Raw genomic sequence first — 20,833 nt, 5'->3', positions numbered from 1 at the left:
GTACCACACAGTCCCCGACCACGGTGACGTGCAGCCCTAGGAGTCCCGAGCACAAGAGGGTGATCCAGGCATCCCCCACTGCCAGAGGGCCTTAGCAGTGCCACATCCTCAGACCCTCCCACAAAACTCCAGCCGGGAAGACCACAAATCACCAAGAGGAGTCCTTGGTCCCCTGGGTATATATTAAAATGTATTAATTCTCAATAATATTTGATACTGTGCATCTCTTCACGAAATGCATGCTCCAGAGGTCTACCAACACTTATTCTTCTTACCAAATTTTATTAGTTAATGTGTGTGTGTGTTTTTTTGTTGTGTTGTTTTGGGACCAAACCAGACAGTGCTCAAGGATCACTCCTGGTAGTGCTCAGAGGACCACATGGGGTGCTGGGGATCGAATCTGGGTTGGCTGTATGCAAAGCAAATACCCTACCCACCGTACCATCACTCTGAGCCAATCAGTAATTTTTTCTGTTAGTAATTTTAGATAACACAACCCTAGTATAGGTTATGAAATAACAGATTGGGCTGGAGCAATAGTTCAGCAGAGAGGGTTCTTGCCTTGTATGCAACTGACTTAGGTTTGATCCCTGGAACCACACATGGTACCTAAATGAAGAGGGAGAGGGGGGAGGAGGAGGAAGAAGAAGAGAGGGAGGGAGAGGAGGAGGATCCCAGATTACAGCTTAGAATCAGTTCCTATCCGTGAAGTTTCTGCTGCAGATCACATGAGAGTTTGCCCTGTGGGGGTGGGCGCATCTGCCTTGATCTGAATAGTTTTTCGTGGGATCCTCAGTAAGGATCCCTAAGGGTTGTCCAGCTGCTCTTCCAATCCAGGTCACTCAGAGCTGGGAGAACAGGGGAGAGGAAAGAAAGCAACAGCTGGAAGTTCCCGTCTCCCGTGGAAGCCCCAGAGGGTGGATAGCAAAGCTGCTCCACCTCTGCACACCTGTGCACCTGTCTACACTCTAGTCTGTGGACCGTTGAGTCACAGCAAGGTGGTGGATCAGCAGTTTTCAACCTTTCTCCCTGTCCCCTCGGTCCCCCGCCCCCGTCTCCCGCCTCCCACTGCTGGAGATGGAAACTAGGACCTCACACATACAAGGCAAGTGCTCTACTGCTGAATCCACACCCCTGACTTTCAATCTTTCTACCCCTGGGGAATAGTGATTAAAAAGTCGACCAGGCTCTAAGTGAAGGAGCTCAAAATACCAACATGTAGGAAAGTGGCTTTGAGGGCTCGTGTATATAGCATGAGATCCCCTTAGCTGAGTGGGCATGAAAAGTGTCTCTCTTGTACAAAGAGCAGCAGCACCGTGCCAGCAAGGACCACGACAAGCTCATCTCTCTGTCCTGTCAAATCATCCCCAAAAAGAAAGGTGGAGCTCCCAAGATACCAAGTCACAGCTGATCTCAAAGCCAGCTATCCTAAAGTTCTCTCATTTTTTTTTGGGGGGGGGGGGGGTGGAGGTTGGCGCACACATAGTGGTTCCTCAGAGGTCACTCCTGGTGGTAATCAAAGGAATCTATGCAATGCTAGAGCTCAAACTGGGGTCAGCCACACACAAGGCAAGCATTTTAACCCCTCGCTGACCCACATACGGTTCTCTACATGAGAGAGTGTCTGGGCCCCAATGTGATTTCAACGACTCCCTCGCCCAGGATTTCACACCCTCACACTATGACAATTCACCGGGAAAATTCTTTGTTGTTCTGTGTAGTGTGGAATACTTAGCCACATCTCTGACCTCTGCCCATTAGATGCCATGGCACATATACATCCTAGTTGTGGCAACCCCAAAAAGTTTTAGGAGGCCAAACACCCCAGTGGAGAACCCTTGATTCAGAGCCAGGCTCTGATTCACTCTCAGGTGGGGCTTGAGACTATCACTCATGGCAGTGCTCAGGGGAGCATATGGGATGTCAGGGATCGAACCTGTGTCGGCCACATGAAAGGCAAGCGCTCTCCCCACTGGACTATCGCTCCAGCCTAAGTGTCTATACTTCTAACAACCACAAAGACTGGTCCTAGCCTCTATCTTGAACAGAAAGACTCTGAAGCAATCCTTCTCAAGCCCCGACTAAGGCTTGAGAGTCTGCACTCCCTCACTATCTACCTCTTACAAATGTTGGTGGTGAGGTCAGAACCCAGTGCAGATAAACTGCAATCTTTGGGGATGGAACCTCAGTGTTAGGAGGAATTTTAAGTTCAGGTAAGTTCAGTGTAAGGCAAAGATAAGGATATCTTCGATCTAGAATTCCACTTTGTCCAAGACTGGGAAGTCAGTATGACCTTGAAGGAGGAGAAAAGAGAACAAAAAGGGAAAAGGATTTCCTCTTCTTAGCGTTCTTGCCATTGGTCTGGCGAGCCTTCAGAATTACTGAGATCTTCAGAGATGTTGACACCAGAAACCTGCCTCTATTGTGCTCCATGATCTCTTTTGCTGTCTGTATCAGAAGGAAACTATTTCTGATTTCCCAGATTCTTTTCACTTATAGATTTGAAAATCGTATAGAGAAACCACATAAAGTTTTTTTTAATTTTTCTTGAATTCTGCACTTGTGACTTTTAAAATTTGAATTTTAAAAGTCTTTAGGTTTCAAAAAAAATAATAAAAAATTTAAAAAAAAAAAGTCTTTAGGTTTCCTGATACTTGGAGTTTGTTTGCTTCCTCCCCCCACCTCCTTGGCTGAAACAACATGCTGTCTGGGATTTGCTTTGAAAAACCCTCATTATAAAGGCTGATTAGGAGCCAGAGAGATGGGTAGGGCACTTGCCTTGCAACTGGTCAACCTGGGTTCAATCCCCAGCAACCCATATGTCCCCGGAGCACTGCCAGGAGTGATCCCTGAGCGCAGAGTCAGGAATAAGTCCTGAGCATTGACGTCCCCCCACAGACACAGACACACACACACACACACACACACACACACACACACACACACTCACACACACTGATTGGCATATAGGTGAAAGTAATGGTAAAAGCTAAATTGAACAATAAGTAGGTGAGGGATCACTGTTTCTCCAGGCCATGTGTGTTTGAAAATGACTCTAATAAAAATGCAAAAAGAGGGATCACAGTGACAATGAAGTGGGCAGGGCTGACTGTTTTGATCCCAGTACCACATATGGCCCACCAAGCGCCACTCCCTGAGCACAGAGCCAAGGGTAAGACCTGAGCACCACCAGATGTTGCCCAAACACAAACAAAAAGTAAAAGAAAGATCTACCTAAAGAAAAAGATTATTCTTAAAAAATAAATGGGGTGAGGGGGTGCATACAGAGGGTAGGGCACTCACCTTGCACACAGTCAACCTGGGTTCAATCTTCAGCTCCCCCTCCCACCCCCACGAACACCACCAGGAATAATTCTTGTGCAGAGCCAGGAGCAACCCTTGAGCATTGCCAGGCAAGGCCCCAAAACAAACAAACAAAAAAGTTGGAGGGAGGGTGGATTGGGGCCATGTCTCACAGTGCTCCGGGCTAACTTACTCCTGGCTTTGCTCAAGGGTCACTTCTGGTGGGGCTTGGAGGACCATATGTGGTGCCAGTGATCAAAATTGGATCAGCTACATACAAAGCAAACACTTTGTCTTTGTACTACCTCTCCAACCCCTAAAACTTATTTTTCACGTTGTACAGAAACTTTATCTCTCATTATAAGAGACTTAAAACCTGGCACATATTACAGCAATTTCCAATTCTTTCCAATTCCTTTAAAAGCATTATCCAGAACAAAGTCAATTATCAGTGCTGTCTAGCCTTTGCTTCACTTATGAAAGGATTCAAAAGAATTCCTTTAGGGACTGTGAAGGTAAAGCACTAAGTCTGTATGCTGGAGACTCTGGGTTCAAACCAGGCACCCCTTTCTACCCACCCAAAACTCAAAGGATTCCTTTAGAGCTCGTCCTTACTGAAAAGAATTGTGGCTTGACCTTGTACATTAGAAAGGAGAAAAAAATCACAAAAACAAATATAAACCTTAAGTGGAAGAAGACAGGGTGTAAAACCCTGCCCATTAGACAGCAGCTATGAGTGGTTCTCTAGAGAGAGAAAGAGTCTGATCTAGAGATTCCACATCTGAGAGTGCGGAAATGATCCCACGCTGGAAATCACAACGACCCTTTCACTGTATTTGGTCCGTGTGTGCAGGGCTGACGTGATGCCTCAGAGCTGCTTTCAGTAATAACACTGTTTAGTGGTTTCCAGATTTCTACAGCAGAATCCAAGATCCATGATGGAGAATTCACAGCAGTCAAAATCAAAACTCTGTCCATTCTAGAGACTGGTATGCTCTGCTTTTGTTTATTTATTCATTTACCATAATTTTCTTTAATCAATGTCATTTCGAGTTGAGGAGCACACCCAAAGGTGGTACCTAGGTATCTCTCCTAGCAGGACTCAGGGGTGGGGGAGGACGCCATATGCAAATGCTGGGAATAGAACTGGAGTTGGCCCTGTGCATGGCAAGAGCCCTTACCTATTGTACTATCTCTCCAGCCCCTCAATGTCATTTTTTAAAAAGGGTCTCCAACAGACATCAGAGAAGAGTTAAGAGAAATTTATGCATAAATAAGGATGGTATTTACACACATGATAAAACCCAAGGTCTGGAAAATGCTCTACTATTCTTAATGACTGATAAAATCCAGAACAAGGAAACGAGATCCTGCTCTCAAATTCAGTTTATTTCTTACCAGTGAAACTAAATCCTCCATCATTTGCCTGGTGTTTCTGTGATGTACGGAAAGTTCTGTTATACAATCTTCATCAAGGTGAAGAAACTACAAAAGCAAACAGCAGCAGAAAAAGATAAAGTTCATTAGCACAAAAACTCCATTTTTAAAATTTTAAATGAATATCATTAACTTGTTAAATCAAACATCAATATGCAAAAACAACCTGAGCTGTCAAACTCTCAGATAAACATCCTCCCTGAGTTTTTTATATCTGCAGATGACAAAAAAGCATTTCGGGAAAATGAGCTCTTCCCCTACCCCTCACATCTGTAGCATCACCTGGTCCTTTTTTTTTAATTTTGTATCTTGACATTTGTTTTATTTATTTTTTTAATTTAGTCACTGTGAAATTACAAAGATTCATGATGGGTTTCAGGCATACAATGTTTCAACACCCATCTCTTCACCAGAGTTCACTTCACTTCACCAATGCCACTGTCTCCTACCCACCTTCTATGAGAGGTGCTTTTTCATTTTTTCTTGTCTTTTCAGGTCACACCCAGCGATGTTCATGATTTATTCCTGGCTCTGCACTCAAGAATTACTGCTGGTGGTGCTCAGGAAACCATATGGGATACCAGGGATCAAACCCAAATAGAGGCCTGGCAGCCGAAAACCTCATGGTTGAACTCCACAGGCTCAGGATGAGCCTCATCCAGGAATGAATATGTTTAAAAAAACTCAGGTATTCGGGATTTGTGACTGAAATCTCCAGGCTCTCACGAGGTCCAGGGTAGGCTACCTTCCCCCATCTCCCTGTTCTTCCAGGAACCTGGCAGTAACACCCATCAACTGCCTCTGGTGCCATTGAAGTTCACTAACAGCCATAATTCAGAGACTCACAAATCTCAGAGAAGAGCAAGATGCTGCAGAGATGCTTCCAGACCCCCAAATCACCATCTAGTTAAAAATTTAACTCCAGCTGTTTCACCCCATTCAAAATTGTAGAATTCCTGGAGCATCTCATACTCTATCCCACCAATACATTAGGAGTAGCACACCACATTGGATGTGATGTGATGTGGAAGGCAACCAATTCTGATTAAGAAAATATTAACACACAAGGTTCAACCGGTAAGAACATATCAGCAAACCCGTATACAAGGGCCTAATGGCTCCAGGATGAGACACAACAATCTTCACACACTTTCTACTATGGAAACCTTTTCTGATCAATTTTAGCAAATTATTCATAACAAGCAACACAAAGTAAATTAGTTAGAGCCTGCTATTGGGGCAGGCTTGGGTGATGGTTGAGAAAATTGGAAAAAATGGTGGTAGGAAGGTGTAATGGTGATGGAATTAGTGTTGGAATACTGAATGTAATAAATCATGGCGAACAACTTTATAAACACAAAAAAATAAAGATGGAAAAAAAGTTCTGGGGTTTGGAAGGAGGCAGACTGAGGTCTGATTGTGCACATGTTCCTACACCTCTCGGAGCTTCGGTTTCATGCCTGGTGGCAGGGAGGTGGCACACGCCTACAATACACAAAACATACATGGTAGGTCTAGACAAACTCCACATGCAGGCCCGCCCCAAAGATGGCAAACTATTTCTACTGACAGGCATAATTCTATCTTCTCTTCGGTATATGAGCGTTTCACGTATGAGAACACCCTTAGGATGGATAAGTTTCTTCTCTTCACCACCTTAAACCCCCCTGAAGGATCAATGATCCCAACCATCCTGGTCTTTCCTTTAGACCACAGGGTTCTGGATGGTGTCACTTGCTCTCAGGGCAGGGAGTTTGGACACAAAGTCCATGTCAGAAGAGGTTGGCCCCGCACAAGAGAAAGCAGCGAAGGGAGCCCCCTTCTTCTGCACTAGTAACAAGGGGCCCAGGGGAGCCTTTCTGCTGCCATGGAAAGAGTGGCACAGTGCAGACAGCGACTCTCATGACTGACTGGCTGGTCTGGGCACAACCTGTGACTTGTGGAGAATGCAAGACTACAGGATTGATATTAATGAGACAAGAAAGTCTATAGGCCTAGGATGTGTTTTCCTGCCAGTGAAGTGGCTCAGTGATAGAACACTTGATTCGTAGGCTTGAGGCTCTGGATTTGAAGGCTCTGGCATTGAGGGGAAAAAAACAAAAATAAAACTGCTATTATTTTGTTGCTTTGACTTTGGCCGTTGTCAAAAGCAGAGATCCCTGATTCTATACGGTCTCAAGTCCAGAAACTCAGATACTTTACACCCTCTTATTCTTACTTTCATCTTATTGTAATCCATGCTCAAGAAAGAAGGGTAAAATTCCTCCCCAACCTGGGTGCTGGAGTGATAGCACAGCAGGTAGGGTGTTTGCCTTGCACGCGGCCGACCTGGGTTCGAGTCCCAACATATCAAATGGCCCCCAAGCACCACCAGGAGTAATTCCTGAGTGTAGAGTCAGGAGTAATCCCTGTGCATTGCTGGGTGTGACCCAAAAAAAACGAAAAAGAAGAAAAAAAAAGATTCCTCTCCAACCATTTTACTCTCTTAAAAAAAGGAAAAAGGCAGGGGGCAGAAAACTCCACCTCACCCATACCTTCCAGCTTTGTACCTCTATCAAAAGGAGCAGAGAGGAGAGGCCAAGACGATAGGACAGCAGATGGGGCGCTTGTCTCACATGTGGCTGACTGGGGATTCCATCCCCGGCTCCACATATCTTTCCCTGGGACCCGCCAGGAGTGGCCCCTGAGCACAGAGTCAGGAGTAAACCCCAAGCAACACTAGATATGGCCCAAATCCAAACCAAAAAGCCACACAAAGTGCTGGGCAGAAAGATGAGGGCACACTCTGCACGAGGCAGGCTTGGGCGTGCCCCCTGCTCTGACGCCCTGGGCAAAGAGGCAGGAGTAGGCCATAGCACTTCCCCAAAAAACAAACTAATAAAATAGAATAAATTCTACAGGACAGTGCATGTTTTTTAAAGCTATTTTCCTAAGCACTCTATCCACATTTACTGAGGTATAATCTGGCATACCCTATACTAGAACAGTAAGTACTCAGGGATCTTTATACCAAGAGAGAAAAGAAATGATGCACTGTTGGAAAACTCGAAGCTACACTGTACCTTATCCGATTAGAAGCAACTTTTGTGTCTCTGCGGTCCGAGACCTTCTTCCTTAGCCATGTGTGCGATGCCAGCAGCAGAGCACGGATTCTAAGAGGGAGGCCGACAAAGTCTCCCACACACGGAGAAACGATGACCCCCGATGGCAGAACACAGAATAGACACGCCAGTTCCCATGTGGGGGCTGCAGACTCCCCACCCCGCACCCGGAGAGCACAGACACGCCACCATCCACATGGAGAGCAGACTCCCACCCTCTGCAGCCCTGCTCCCCACCTCACTCTGGGGCCACAGGCCCTCGATTGGAGCTGTGAAAATTAAACTGTTGTTCTAACTGCATTCGTTGGAGCGCTAATAAGGTATTATACAGGATCTAGAGGACACTGAAAGAGAAACTTTAAAAACAGTCACAGGAGAGTTTGGAGGGATTTCAATGGGGGTTCAAAGACCCAAACAAGCAGATCACCGAGAAACAAAAACCAATGCTATTTCCCCAGACAGTGCGGACACTGAGAAGAGAATTTCTGTTTACTAGTATGATCATTCTGGAAAATAAACACCTCACAGCCATACCGAGTGCCATTTCTCTGGGGATATCTGAGCCACACCTCTAAGCTATTCTGTTGATCCATGCTCAGGTCCCACTGGAGTGAGAAGCTGTGGGTTATCAGAAAACATGCCCCAATGACCTTGAAAGGTATATCCTCTAAAGTATTCAAGTATTATTCTGTCACATATCTGTATGGGGGTACTTTCATATATGTCAATCGAAACACTTCAAAACGTAAATGAAGAAGCAGATGAGGACCAGGTATCATCTTCCGTGAAACCAGATTTTAAAGAAATTTGCAGAATACAAACCAATGTCATGCTTCTCATTAGATATTTTTTTAAAAAGCAATTTTTCAGGGCCAGAGATTGTTCAGTGGGTAGGTTGCTTGCCTTGCACATGGCTGAGTCCCCTCCATTCAATCCCTGCTACCACATATGGTTCTCCAAGTCCCATCAGAAGTGACACCTGAGCAAGGAGCCAGGAGTAAGCCCCAAAGACTGCCAGGTGTAGGAGTTTTGCTCCATGGCTTGGAGGCCAGCCACACATGCTAGGGGAAAAGAGAGCTCAGATAGAGAAGCGAGCACCAAATAAGGGTGTTGGGAGGATCCTCCCAGGACAGGAGAAGCATGCTAAAGGTAGACTATAGACCAAACATGATTGCCTTTTTTGAAAACCACAACACCCAAAAGGAGAGAGAGAACAAAAGGGAATGCCCTGCCACAGAGGCAGGGTGGGATGGGGGGTTGGAGGGTGAGGGGTGGGAGGGATACTGGGACTCGTGGTGGTGGAAAATGGGCACTGGTGGAGGGATGGGTATTTGATCACTGTATAATTGAAACCCAAGCGCAAGAATTTGTAAGTCTACAACTGTACCTCATGGTGTTTCACTAATAAAAATTAAAAAAAAAAAAAAAGACTGCCAGGTATAATCCAAACACAGAAAATAAATGCATCCCCACCTCCAGAACAAAAAATTCTTGGCCAGCACAGTCCACAATGGCCAAGTGAGCACAAACACTTCTACACACCAATGCCTGCTAGGGACCTTAAGGAGAAACACTTGCCTTTTCAACCTGACTCCATTACGAGTTGAATGACTCTTTTCTTCAAAGATTATTGACAAACTACAGTTATTTACACTTGGATACCTGGCAGGCATTTATCACTTGGAAGGAAAAAAAAAAAAAAAGGACAGTATTTGCTACCTGTCCCATGAACTGGTCTTGCAAGCAAAAATTGAGACTTTGAAAAACAGTCTCAGGGGCCGGAGCAATAGTACAGCAGGTATAGAGTTTGCCTTGCATGCAGCCCACCCAGATTCAATCCCTGGTATCCCATATGGTCCCCCCAAGTACCACCAGGAGTGATTCCTAAGTGCAGTCAGGAGTGACCCCTGAGCATCACTGGGTGTGACCCAAAAAGCCAAAAAAAGGAAAAGAAAAATAGGTCTCTGCTGCTATGGGCTTGATAGCATCCTAATTGCTAAAAAGAACTTTCTGACGAGATTAAGTGATTTTAAGGACCGTGACTTTAAAACAGTATATAACAGAACCTGCATGCAAACCATAATGCCCATAAGAAAAGAGATAGAGATAGAGAAAGAGAGAGAGAAAAAAGTGCCTGGGGCAAGAGGGAATAGGGGTGAGGTGAGAGGGATACTGGGGACATTGGTGGTGGAAATGGACACTGGTGAAGGGATGGGTATTGGAGCATCCTATGACTGAAACTCAATCATGCAAAAAAAAGTGTATAATAAAAGGTGTAACTATTCAGAACACCTCACATAACTCATTAAACAATTTTTCCAAATGATCAACGCAGATTGTTACATGGGGGAAAGCGCCAATGGACAGAACAATGGATTCTCATTGAATATGGGAAAAATATGATTCATTCACCCATTACCTCAGATTTAATGACTAAGTTATTTTTTAATACGGATTTTTCTTTATCCACTGTTCTACTAATGTATCTGCATGAGGGAGCATCTTCTTTGTGTGTTGTTTTCAATCAAAGCAGCATATTGGAGCTGGAGAGATAGTACTGGAAGTGAAGTCCTGCATGAGACTAATGTAGCTATAACCCTGGTTCGGTTCCTGACACCACTTGGGATCTATCCCTGAGCACCACTCTTGAGCAGAGTGCCAAGACTACTCCCTGGTACTCCTGTGTATGGCCAAAGACCAAAACATAATCATCAAAGCAGAATGAAAGCAGAAACAGGGGTCTAAGAGTCTTCTATTAAATCAGAATGTAAAGAATCTGCAAACTTTGGTTCTTCTCACTGAATTTATTTTCAAATAGTTATTTTTCATAAAAGTATTGACAGGGCTGAAGCAACAGCTCAACAGGCTGAGAGCACGTTTGGTCTGCTAGAGGCCCAGGTCCAGTGCTTAACATGTCCAGGGGAAATACCCAAGCACTGAGCCCAGCCATGTCCATGAGCATTACTGTACCATGAAAACTCTAAACAAACAAAAAAATATTTGGAATTTTACATAGTAATTTACTACTACATTTAAGTGAATTAGTAAATATGAAGGTCACCACAAAAAAGTCTTCAGACACATAAACATTTGAAATCTGCTATAATCTCATCACCACTATGGGAAATAGAACTGGATGAACCTACATTTTATAGCTGAATAAATAGGTTTACATAATTGAGTAACTTGTTCATGATTCCCAGAGCACTGTTCACAATCCTGAATACACATGAGAAATACTGGGGAACTTATAAAAATATCAATGCCCAGGAAGGATAGTACAGGGGTAGGGCCTTGTACACAGCCAACCCCAGTTGGATCCCTGAGCACAGAGCAAGGAGAGAGCCCTGAGGACCACTGGATGTGGCTTCAAAAACCAACTTTAAAAAAAAAAAAACAACAACCAAGGTCCAGAAATATAGATCAACAAACTTAAGGACATGACTTGTATGTAGGAGGCCTGGTGTGATCCCATGAATACTTCTGGGAGAACCTCCAAGTACAGAGCTAGAAGTAGTCCCCAGGCACCACTGGTGTCCCCATGTACATTCACACTAAAAAGGACCAGACCCTGAGAAATACCAGGGCTTCTCCCAAAACAAGTGTCTGTATCTCCATTAAGGGCTGTGGAGATAGCTCAAAAGTCTGGGGTATGCTGGAGTCACCAGCTCACATGACTAGATCCCCAAGTACCAATAAAGCAAACCCACAACTGCCAGAATAACCGAAACAGCAAACCAGCAACTCTGTGTGTGTGTGTGTGTGTGTGTGTGTGTGCGTACGTGCGTGCGCCTGCACATTCATTAAATGAATATAAATCAAACATTTATATATCTTCATTAAATATCTTGACACAGGGCTCATGCAGGATTTCTTTCTCCTAAAGGACCCAGGGACTCTGAATTCAGGACCTGCAGCTAAATTCAGAACCACTATCAGGGTGCTTGGGGGAGGGCTGTTGCCCATGCCCTGCATGCAAAGACCCCAGTTTGATTTCCCAGCATTGCATGGTCCTCAGGCGTCCTCAGCCCTGGTCCCTGCAACCCAGGGCTGTGCAGCAAACCATCAGGTTCTCTCAACCAGTCTAAATAAGGCTAACAATGGCCCCCAAGCTCCCTAAACACTGTTTGGGAGTCCCACACCTCCCCCTGCCCCCACAAAAGAAAAAAAAAAAAAGCAGAAACCACTGTCCTGGAGCTAAAGAGACAAGTCTCCCATCGTTAGTCTACAAGCTCCCAAACACCAATCTGGTGAGTAAATCTACAAATATATATGCCCTTCATATTTAAAATCACATCCAAAAACTATTCGATTGAATTTTATTTTACTTACTGTGTTCTTGCTTTGCCATTCCACGGGGCAGTTGTAATCTTGCATGACCCAGGGATGGCTCAATAGATTCCTCATGGAAATTCGTTTCTTTGGGTCCACCTAGTGGTCATTAAGAAGTAGCTCAAGATTAACATTGTAAATAGAGAATACAGAACTCCCCTCCTCTTAAGAACTCAAAATTCATCAGAACACATGTAAACTTTATCATCTCAAAAATGCTGTGAAAGACCTTAAAATGGCCTTGGAATAAATTCTTTAGAGAAGGGGGGGCAAGATTTTTAAAAAGCTACAGCAACCAACAACAGGCTTAGAAGATAAATGTTTGACAAACACCAACTTCATTGGTATGGACATTATTCATGAGTTCAGTCAATCTATTGTATGATGTAATAGTCTTTTGCTGGAAAATCTATTCACAGGAAATATTCACCAATTTAATATTCAAGCAGTCACAATGCAGGGCTTTCTTACTGAACATGCAATCTCGACCTCCAAGGAGCTCACCATCACAGGAGCACCATGAAAAGCACACCTTTCTTTTCCATTTGTAATTTTCAAGGATGAGGAGAGAAAAATTAATCAACAGATATTAAATTTGGGGGAGCTTAGAAGAAAAGAGAAGACATTGTCAATCTTTTTATGGAGATTTGGTGGTCTGGCCTTACTTAATCAAGATGGGAGAACCTGTGGTAATATCTGAATAAAAAGCAGAGATGACTAACAGATAGAAAAACTAAATAGGAAATAAAAAATAACAACAACCAGGGGCTGGGGAGATAGTACGTGGGTAGTATGTTGGCCTTGTAAGCAGTAAACCTGGGTGAGTAGGGCATTGGCCTTGCATGCAATGACCTGGGTTCGATCTGGGGCATCCAATCGGGGCATCCAATAGATAAGATTCCCCAGGCACCACCAGGAGTAATTCCTGAGTGCAGAGCCAGGAGTAAACAGTGAGAATCACTGAGTGTGGCCCAAAAACAAACAAAAAGAGATAGCACTAAAAGGATTCTCATTATTTCCAAAGCCCTTCCTGTTAATTCCATTTTCTCCTCCTAACTACACACAAGTGAAGTCAGGGTCAGAATCCCTTGTGACTGATCAGGGCAGGGCTGGATGGTGTTTGCACACGGTCATTCGGAGCGTGGAGAGTTTGCATTCAGCACTCCTCTCTTCCACCTCTGAGGCATCCTATTAAGTCCGTGATTCTTAAAAAGTGGTCCCAAGACTAGAAGCAGCGGCATCTTGGAGTTTGCGAGCTACGGAAATTTCTAATCCTGCCCAGAGCTATTCATCAGATACTCTTGGGGTGAGCAACCTGTGTTTTAACAATCCATCAGGGAAATCTGAGCTATGCTAGGGTTTGAGAACAACTATGGCATACCATCCAGGCTCACTCAATTCAGCTCACTGAAGCACTTATTTGGGTCTCATAAGCAAAATGGAACACAAGACACTGGGGAAAAAAAGCATTTGTCTGGGAGTAGAGTTCAGTAATGCACATAGGTTTTGCATGTTTAAGGTCCTAGGTTCAATACCTGGCATTCAAAAATAAATAAATATTAAAAATTGTAAAAGTATTTAGAGCATACTTTAGAAGGCCTCTAGCAGAGGATATTTGCAAAGTAGATACAAAGAATGGAATATGGTGAGTTGTTAAAATGGTGTTGGACGGAAGCATCTGAAAGTTGGGTCAGGAGCCAGAGAGAGAGCGAGCCAGGGATTAAGGTGCTCACCATGCATGCAACCAATCCTGGTTTGATCCTAGCACCACTAAGAGAGAGCCAGGAGTAGCCCGAGTGTGGTTTGGTGTGGCCCCAGTAAAGTGCCTGGTGGCCTCCAAGAACTACTGGGTCAAACAACCATACTGTAGCTAATTCATCCAAATGAATAAGTAAATAAACACCAAAGTTTACCTGTAGCATTTGTTGAAGAAGCAGAATACTACTGGGAGAGAGCCACTTAGGAACCTCGTACTTTCCTCTCTACAAATAAAAATACATGCAGACATTTAGGTTAAATCAAAACTGACAAACGTCTAAGGTAGCACCATGCTAGATTCAATTTTAAAAGGCTCATCAATTATAATATTTGATGAATAGTGATAGCACAGCGGTAGGGCGTTCGCCTTACAAGCGGCCAACATGACCGACCCGAGTTCGATTCCTCCGCCCCTCTCGGAGAGCCCGGCAAGCTACCGAGAGTATTCGATATGCCAAACACAGTAACAACAAAGTCTCCAATGGAGACGTTACTGGGCCCGCTCGAGCAAATCGATGATCAACGGGAGGGCTCGAGCAAATTATTAATCTAAGAAATCCAGTTTGCTGCTTATGAAGCTAGATGGAGAGTATCATGCTGAGTAAAGTTAGCCAGAAGGAGAGGGACCAACACAGAATGAGTTTTCTCATATGTGGGATATAAAGAAACATTGTAGGGGGCTAACAAATGCCCAAAGGTGACAACAACTAAGAACAAATTAAACAGCAAATGCATACTGCAGTCAATTTTTGCATTGCTGAGGCAAATTTTACTTTACTGGTCTCTCATCCAGTACCGTGCAAGAGGCTCCTACTGATCGTCCAGATGCCACTACAGCCCCCTCTCCAGTCCAGGCTCCACTCGCCACCCACAGTGTTCTCAGACTCACCTCCAACGCCCCCCTTCACCCACCAAGCGACAGCCATATGTCAAAGCCAAGTCTGAGGACCTCTGTGTTCATCCCCTCCCCAAGAATGATTCCCCCGAACAGCAGCTCTAGCTGATGCCGTCTTCATCTTCAGGTCCCCTCCTGTGTATCTGTGTCACCTCCTCCTCCGCTCCCTCAAATCATTCTCACCATCCCTCACACATCATTTTCTTTCTAGTTCTTAACCATGTGTCTCATGTTACTCATTTATTTATTTTTGCTTCTTTTCTGCCTCACTACCTGAGACTAAGCTCTCCACGATTTTGTTCCATTCACCTATAATAGTGTCGGACCCTGTAAGGAGACAGTACAAGGGGATCGCAACTTGCCTTGCATGCAGTCAATCCCAGTTGGATCCTCAGAACCGTGTACAGTCCCCTGAGCACTGCCAAGAGCAAGCCCTGAGCCTTACACTAATTTCAATGTTTATTATTCTGCCTTTCACCAGTTCCAGGGACTTGTAGCAGGCTCCTTACGGCCCTGGCCTGTTCACTAAGAGTGGAGCTTCTAGACACAAGTTGCACAGATGAATCAGGATTGAGCACTTCATAGTCCTGTGGATGACTGATTTAGTCTGGTGCCTTGGCTTTCTTGTCCCAATTAAAAGAGAATAGTATGATTCAAGAAGCTGGTGCTAGGATTTAGTGATGCTACAAAGCACTGAGCCAGGCACACAAGAACTGATTATATATTAGTTTCTGCTGCTGCAGCTGCTGGCTATAAAACAAGTAATGCCTCTGAAAGAACTATAGAGAAATGAAAGACAGAGGGTGGGGCCAGAGAGATAGCACAACAGACTGGAGTACCAGCTTCTGATGCAGAAGGCCTAGGTACAATGTCTGGTACCCCATCATCCCACAGCATTAAGAGGAACAATTCCTGAGCATTAAGCCAAGAGCAGCCCCTGAGCTATGTCGGGGGGGACAGCGAGAGCGAGAGCAAGGGAGAGAGAGAATGAAAATTCTCAGCAGAATTCTTTATACATAAAAGATGATAAAAGTGTCTCCAGTCTGAAATAAACAGGATAGGAATGAGTAAAAAGTAGTAAAGTGAAGGTGGGTATGTTGGTCCAAAGCCAGGCTTGCCTGAGTGCTAAGGGCTCAGTGTAGAAAGGAAAGCTAGAATCATTCTGAAGACAGCCACCTGCCCTCCAAAGGAGCAGCCATGCAGCCGTCTCTGGGCCCCAGCACCTCTTCTGAAGAACAAACCATCTGCTCACATCAACCCCTGAAATGTGCCACTCGCACACCCTCCCGGGCCAGAACAGCTCTGCAGGGTACCAGCCATAGTCCTGAGGCCAGGGACCCATCAATACAGTCTCAGCTTCCTTCTCTACACCAAGACAATGACAGGAAGGGAGTGCAGGGGCAGTTCTATAGATCACTTCAGCCAGCCCTTATCTGTACCCAGTTCTTTAAAAATACACAAGACATGGGGCCAGAGAAAAAGCACAGTGGTTAGGGCAGTCTCCTCGCCTACCTGGGTTCTTTCCCCAATACCCCATATGGCCCCCCTAACACCACCAGGAGTGGTCTCTGAGCACAGAGCCAGGAGCCTGAGCACACCTGAGTGTGGTCCCAACATCAAAAAATAAAATACACAAAATATGTGTGCCCTTATCCTGTGCAGCAGGTAGGGACTATTAGCCACATTACACAGATGAAGAAATTGGGTTTCAGCCAGGGAAAAGAATTACATGTTTAATATCACAGGGCACTGGGTCTCAGCTATAGCATTTTCATCTCCCGGGAGACACCTGGCAGTATCTGTGGACACACCTTAAGATATACAACAAAATGATTTGAAATATAAATATTTATATAAAATGTATAAATATGGGCTGGAGCGATAGCACAGTGGATCGGGCGTTTGCCTTGCAAGCACCAACATGGTCGACCCGAGTTTGATTCCTCCGCCCCTCTCGGAGAGCCCGGCAAGCTACCGAGAGTATCTCGCCTGCACGGCAGAGCCTGGCAAGCTACCCGTGACGCATTCGATATGCCAAACACAGTAACAATTGTCACGATGGAGACGTTACTGGGCCCGCTCGAGCAAATCGATGAACAACGGGAGGACAGTGACAGTATAAATACATGTTTATAAATGAATAAACATACTATATTTGTATATACATACACAACAATATATATGGCTACCACAAGTTTAACATACAATTACATACAATTACAACACTTTTTTTTCTTGTAATAAGACCTTTTAAGACATCTTTTCAAATGGAGACGTTTTTGGATTGTCCTAATTTGGGAATTACTACTGGAGTAACAGCCAGGGATGCTGGTGACTACAATGAATGGGGCAGTCCAGATACAGGATTCACTGTATCACTGTCATCCTGTTATTCATCGATTTGCTCGAGTGGGTGCCAGTAACATCTCCATAAGTCCCAGCCCTGAGATATTAGCAGCCTCTCCTTACTCGTCCTTCCCAATGGTGCCATACTGGAGGCTCTTTCAGGGTAAGGGGAATGAGAACCTTTATTGTTACTGTTTTTGGCATATCAAATATGCCATCGAGAGCTTGCCAGGCTTTGTTGTATATACAGGATTAGGTGAGATAAACCTTTCTTCTTTTATCACTCTCTCTCTCCCTCTCTCACCTCCTTGGATCAGGGATAGAAACCAAGGCCTCACACATGAATGGCAAGTGTGCTATTGCTGAGTCCTAATTCCAGTCCATGATTTTCTACTGCATTGTGCTGGGAAGTCTAAGGAAGCAGAGACAAGGGCTCCTTGTTTAAATACTCAAAGTAGAGCCTCTGCCATGTAAAAGGCCCGCCCAGCTTCACAGATAATCTTGGAAGAGACACAAAGCAGATGAAACACGCAAGTACCCTGGTCTTTGGGCAGGGGTTGAGAATCATCCCAATTCTACAGATCCTGAGGCTCTTGGAATCTCCACATGACATCTCCAAATTCCACAATACAGAGAGCCCAGCAGAAGCACAACAAATTAGAACGGGAAAGTAGCATAGAAGCCCACTAAGTTCAATAAGTTCAAAACAGTAACACAAAAAGTTCAACTAGCAACCATCAGCTCACCAAATCCTCAGATGATGACTTTAATTACACCATTGTGAGATATAACAATTTTCACAAATTTTCTTCTACATCTTTTGATAATTCCACTTTTATTATAACAAGCAACATCAGATCAATTATTTTGTGCCTGTCCAGGAGTAGCCTTGGGAGGAGTAGGGCTAAGTCAACTGGGGACAGTAGTAGAAGGAAGGTCACACTGGTGGTGAGATTGGAGCTGGAACACTGAATACTCAAAACGACTGCATTGGTGGAAGGAAGGTCACACTGGTGGTGAATTGGAGCTGGAACATTGAATACCCAAAACGACTGCATTATTAACAATTCTGTAAACCACAATCTTAAAAGCTTTAAAATAAATACTGAAAGAATTATCTTGGGAATAAATGGAAAAGATCTCAAGGAACAATTCTGGTAGGGGAAAAGCATCTTCACAAAAGGTCCTGCTTAGGGGCCAGAGCGATAGTACAGTGGAGGGGCACTTATCTTGCATGCAGCCAACCCGGGTTCGATCCCTAGCATCCCATATGGTCCCCCAAGCACCACCAGGAGTAATTCCTGAGTGCAGAGCCAGGAGTAACCCCGAGCATCACGGGGTGTGACCTAAAAAGACAAAAAACAAAAAACAAAAGGTCCTACTTCAACCAAGGTGTGCCCCTTGAACCTGGCTTCTGCTCTGCTTTAGGAGAATTATTGGTTATAAAGGAATGACTACCTTGCGAAGGAGAGGAAGAAATGAATAGCAGAGGGAGAGACCAAGGGGTTGCGGGAAGGAGCAGAGACCAATGGGCGAAGCACAACAACCCTGGAAGTTCCCAAGGGTTTGAACTTGATCGTTTTCCACCTGGAGTTCTGAAAGACAGGTGATCTTACCCACTGGTAATTGAAGGGCTGCAGTCAATTCTGTAATTGCAAAATACAATCTCATAAGGAGATAATGTGCTCATTTTCTTTAAAATTATAAATTGTACTTGTTAGAAAGCAATTTTTACTTCCAAGCTACTCAACTCTGGTTTCCTGAATTATTTATACTTCCCTCATACTTCCCTACTCCCAGAATGAGAGACCAGTCATGCTTGTTTTAGAACGCAGTGATGGTAAATGGATACAGGTGACATTAATAAGATTAATAATCTATTAGGAATCGTGCTGGAAACTGCAGCTGAGCATTCTGGCTACAAACAGCCAACAAAAGCCAGCGATAAATGAGGTCAGCCTCTTCAACAGGAGTTACATACTCTGGGTAAAATACTGCTGGGCTTTCCCATCAAACCAAAGAAAAAGAAAAAAAAAACCCTGACACAGTGTTATTCCCAAATGAGGAATTTTAGAACATTCGAGGCAAAGATACATACTGCATGCAAGTGATACGACACCATAATTAGATTCAACCAGCAGACTGTATTACACTGCGACTCGGAACAATAGTTCTGAGCCAAGATTACAATAAATTTCAAAATCTATAATGTGTGAAATTAAATTCCACAATAATGCATAAAAGTCCTAATTTGAATCAATTTTCAACTTGCAAATACATGAAAAACTAAAAATGAAATTCAGAGTAGGAGAAACAAAGAATACACAGTATTAGTAAATAATATTAATTAGGAGAGGCTAAATCTCTGCTGAACAAGAATTACACATTTTATACATATTCATTTCACTACAAACTATTTGACTTGCCAAAAATATCAAAACTTGGATATAGCATTTACTTTTATATTCTTTTAAGGTAATCCTCTCCCATAAAGGATTAATCCTGCAGCTACTAGTGCACTAAGAAATAAAGCAGACAACACTGAAGCTTATATACTGGTTCATTCCCCTCATATTAACAAAACACATAAAAGGGCAGGGTGAAGCTCAGCGGCAGGGCATATGTCTTGTAAGTATGAGGCCCTGGGTTCAATCCTCAGCAATGCCCTCTGCAAAAAAATAGTAAGAGCTTTAATGCCTTGTCTAACTTGAATGTGAACTTCAACAAGCAAGTGAAGGAAAATTAACAACATAGAAGTTTAGGTCCAGGGATGGCAAGATAGTACAGTGAATACGGCCCTTGCCTTGCATGCAGCCAACCCAGGTTCAATCTATGGCATCCCACATGGTCCCCCGAGCATCACCAGGAGTGATTCCTGAGTATGGAGCCAGAATGTGTGGCCACATCACAGGATGTGGCCCAAAACCAAACAAACAAAAAATTTTTTTAAAAAATAGTAGTAATCATCCCCGCCTAGAGAGATAAAAGAAAAAAAAAACCCACTCAGCAAAGTTTATGGCCAAACCAGGAAGTGAGGCACACCTTGGCTATAACACAGTTCACTTTCAGTAGGGTAGCACTGTAGCACTGTCCTCCCATTGTTCATCGATTCACTCAAGCGGGCCCAGTAACGTCTCCATTGTGAGACTTACTGTTACTGTGTTTGGCATATCCAATACGTCACGGGGAGCTTGCCAGGCTTTGCCATGCGGGCGAGATACTCTCAGTAGCTTGCCGGGCTCTTCGAGAGGGGTGGAGGACTCGAGACTGGGTCACCCCGGTTGGCCACATGCAAGGCAAACGCGCTACCCGCTGTGCTATCCACAGGGTATCACTATTGCATCTTAGCATGAAAGATTACAAAAATTTCTGATACACATCAATATCCTGAACACCTAGGGGTGGTCCTATTTTTCTTTTTTCAATGAAAAGTATGGAGTAGGAAACATCTTTTAAATGCACAAGGAGGGATGATGCCAGCAGGGACAGCTTATATTTATTACATGAGAGCAGAATCAAGATGCACAGTTTCGTCAAGGGAGGAATAATGAATGTGAATAAACAAACACCAAAGAAATCAGCCAGTCAGAGCTGGAGCAGACATTTGGATGTAACGTTTGATTATCATGATGTTCTAGCAAGGCTGATGAAGAAAGCAAGG

At 44.1% G+C, this 20,833-nt stretch overlaps 1 protein-coding gene across 7 annotated transcripts in view; it reads right to left on the bottom strand.

Annotated features, from left to right (window-relative positions):
* Positions 1-20,833, bottom strand: part of MELK (maternal embryonic leucine zipper kinase) — a 68,633-nt gene that overhangs the window by 25,339 nt on the left and 22,461 nt on the right. For all 7 annotated transcript variants that reach the window (XM_056117304.1, XM_056117306.1, XM_056117307.1 and 4 more), the window contains 3 exons: positions 14,087-14,155; positions 12,174-12,272; positions 4,702-4,788 (listed from right to left, as the gene is read on the bottom strand). In XM_056117304.1, coding sequence (XP_055973279.1) covers positions 4,702-4,788; positions 12,174-12,272; positions 14,087-14,155 — 255 coding nt within the window. The remainder of the gene's footprint in view (positions 1-4,701; positions 4,789-12,173; positions 12,273-14,086; positions 14,156-20,833) is intronic.

The sequence above is a fragment of the Sorex fumeus genome, unplaced genomic scaffold (genome assembly GCF_029834395.1).
Source record: "Sorex fumeus unplaced genomic scaffold, SorFum_2.1 ptg000034l, whole genome shotgun sequence".
NCBI lineage: Eukaryota > Metazoa > Chordata > Mammalia > Eulipotyphla > Soricidae > Sorex > Sorex fumeus.
The sequence above is the reverse complement of the archived record's forward strand: the minus strand, read 5'-3'. Positions and strand labels throughout refer to the sequence as shown.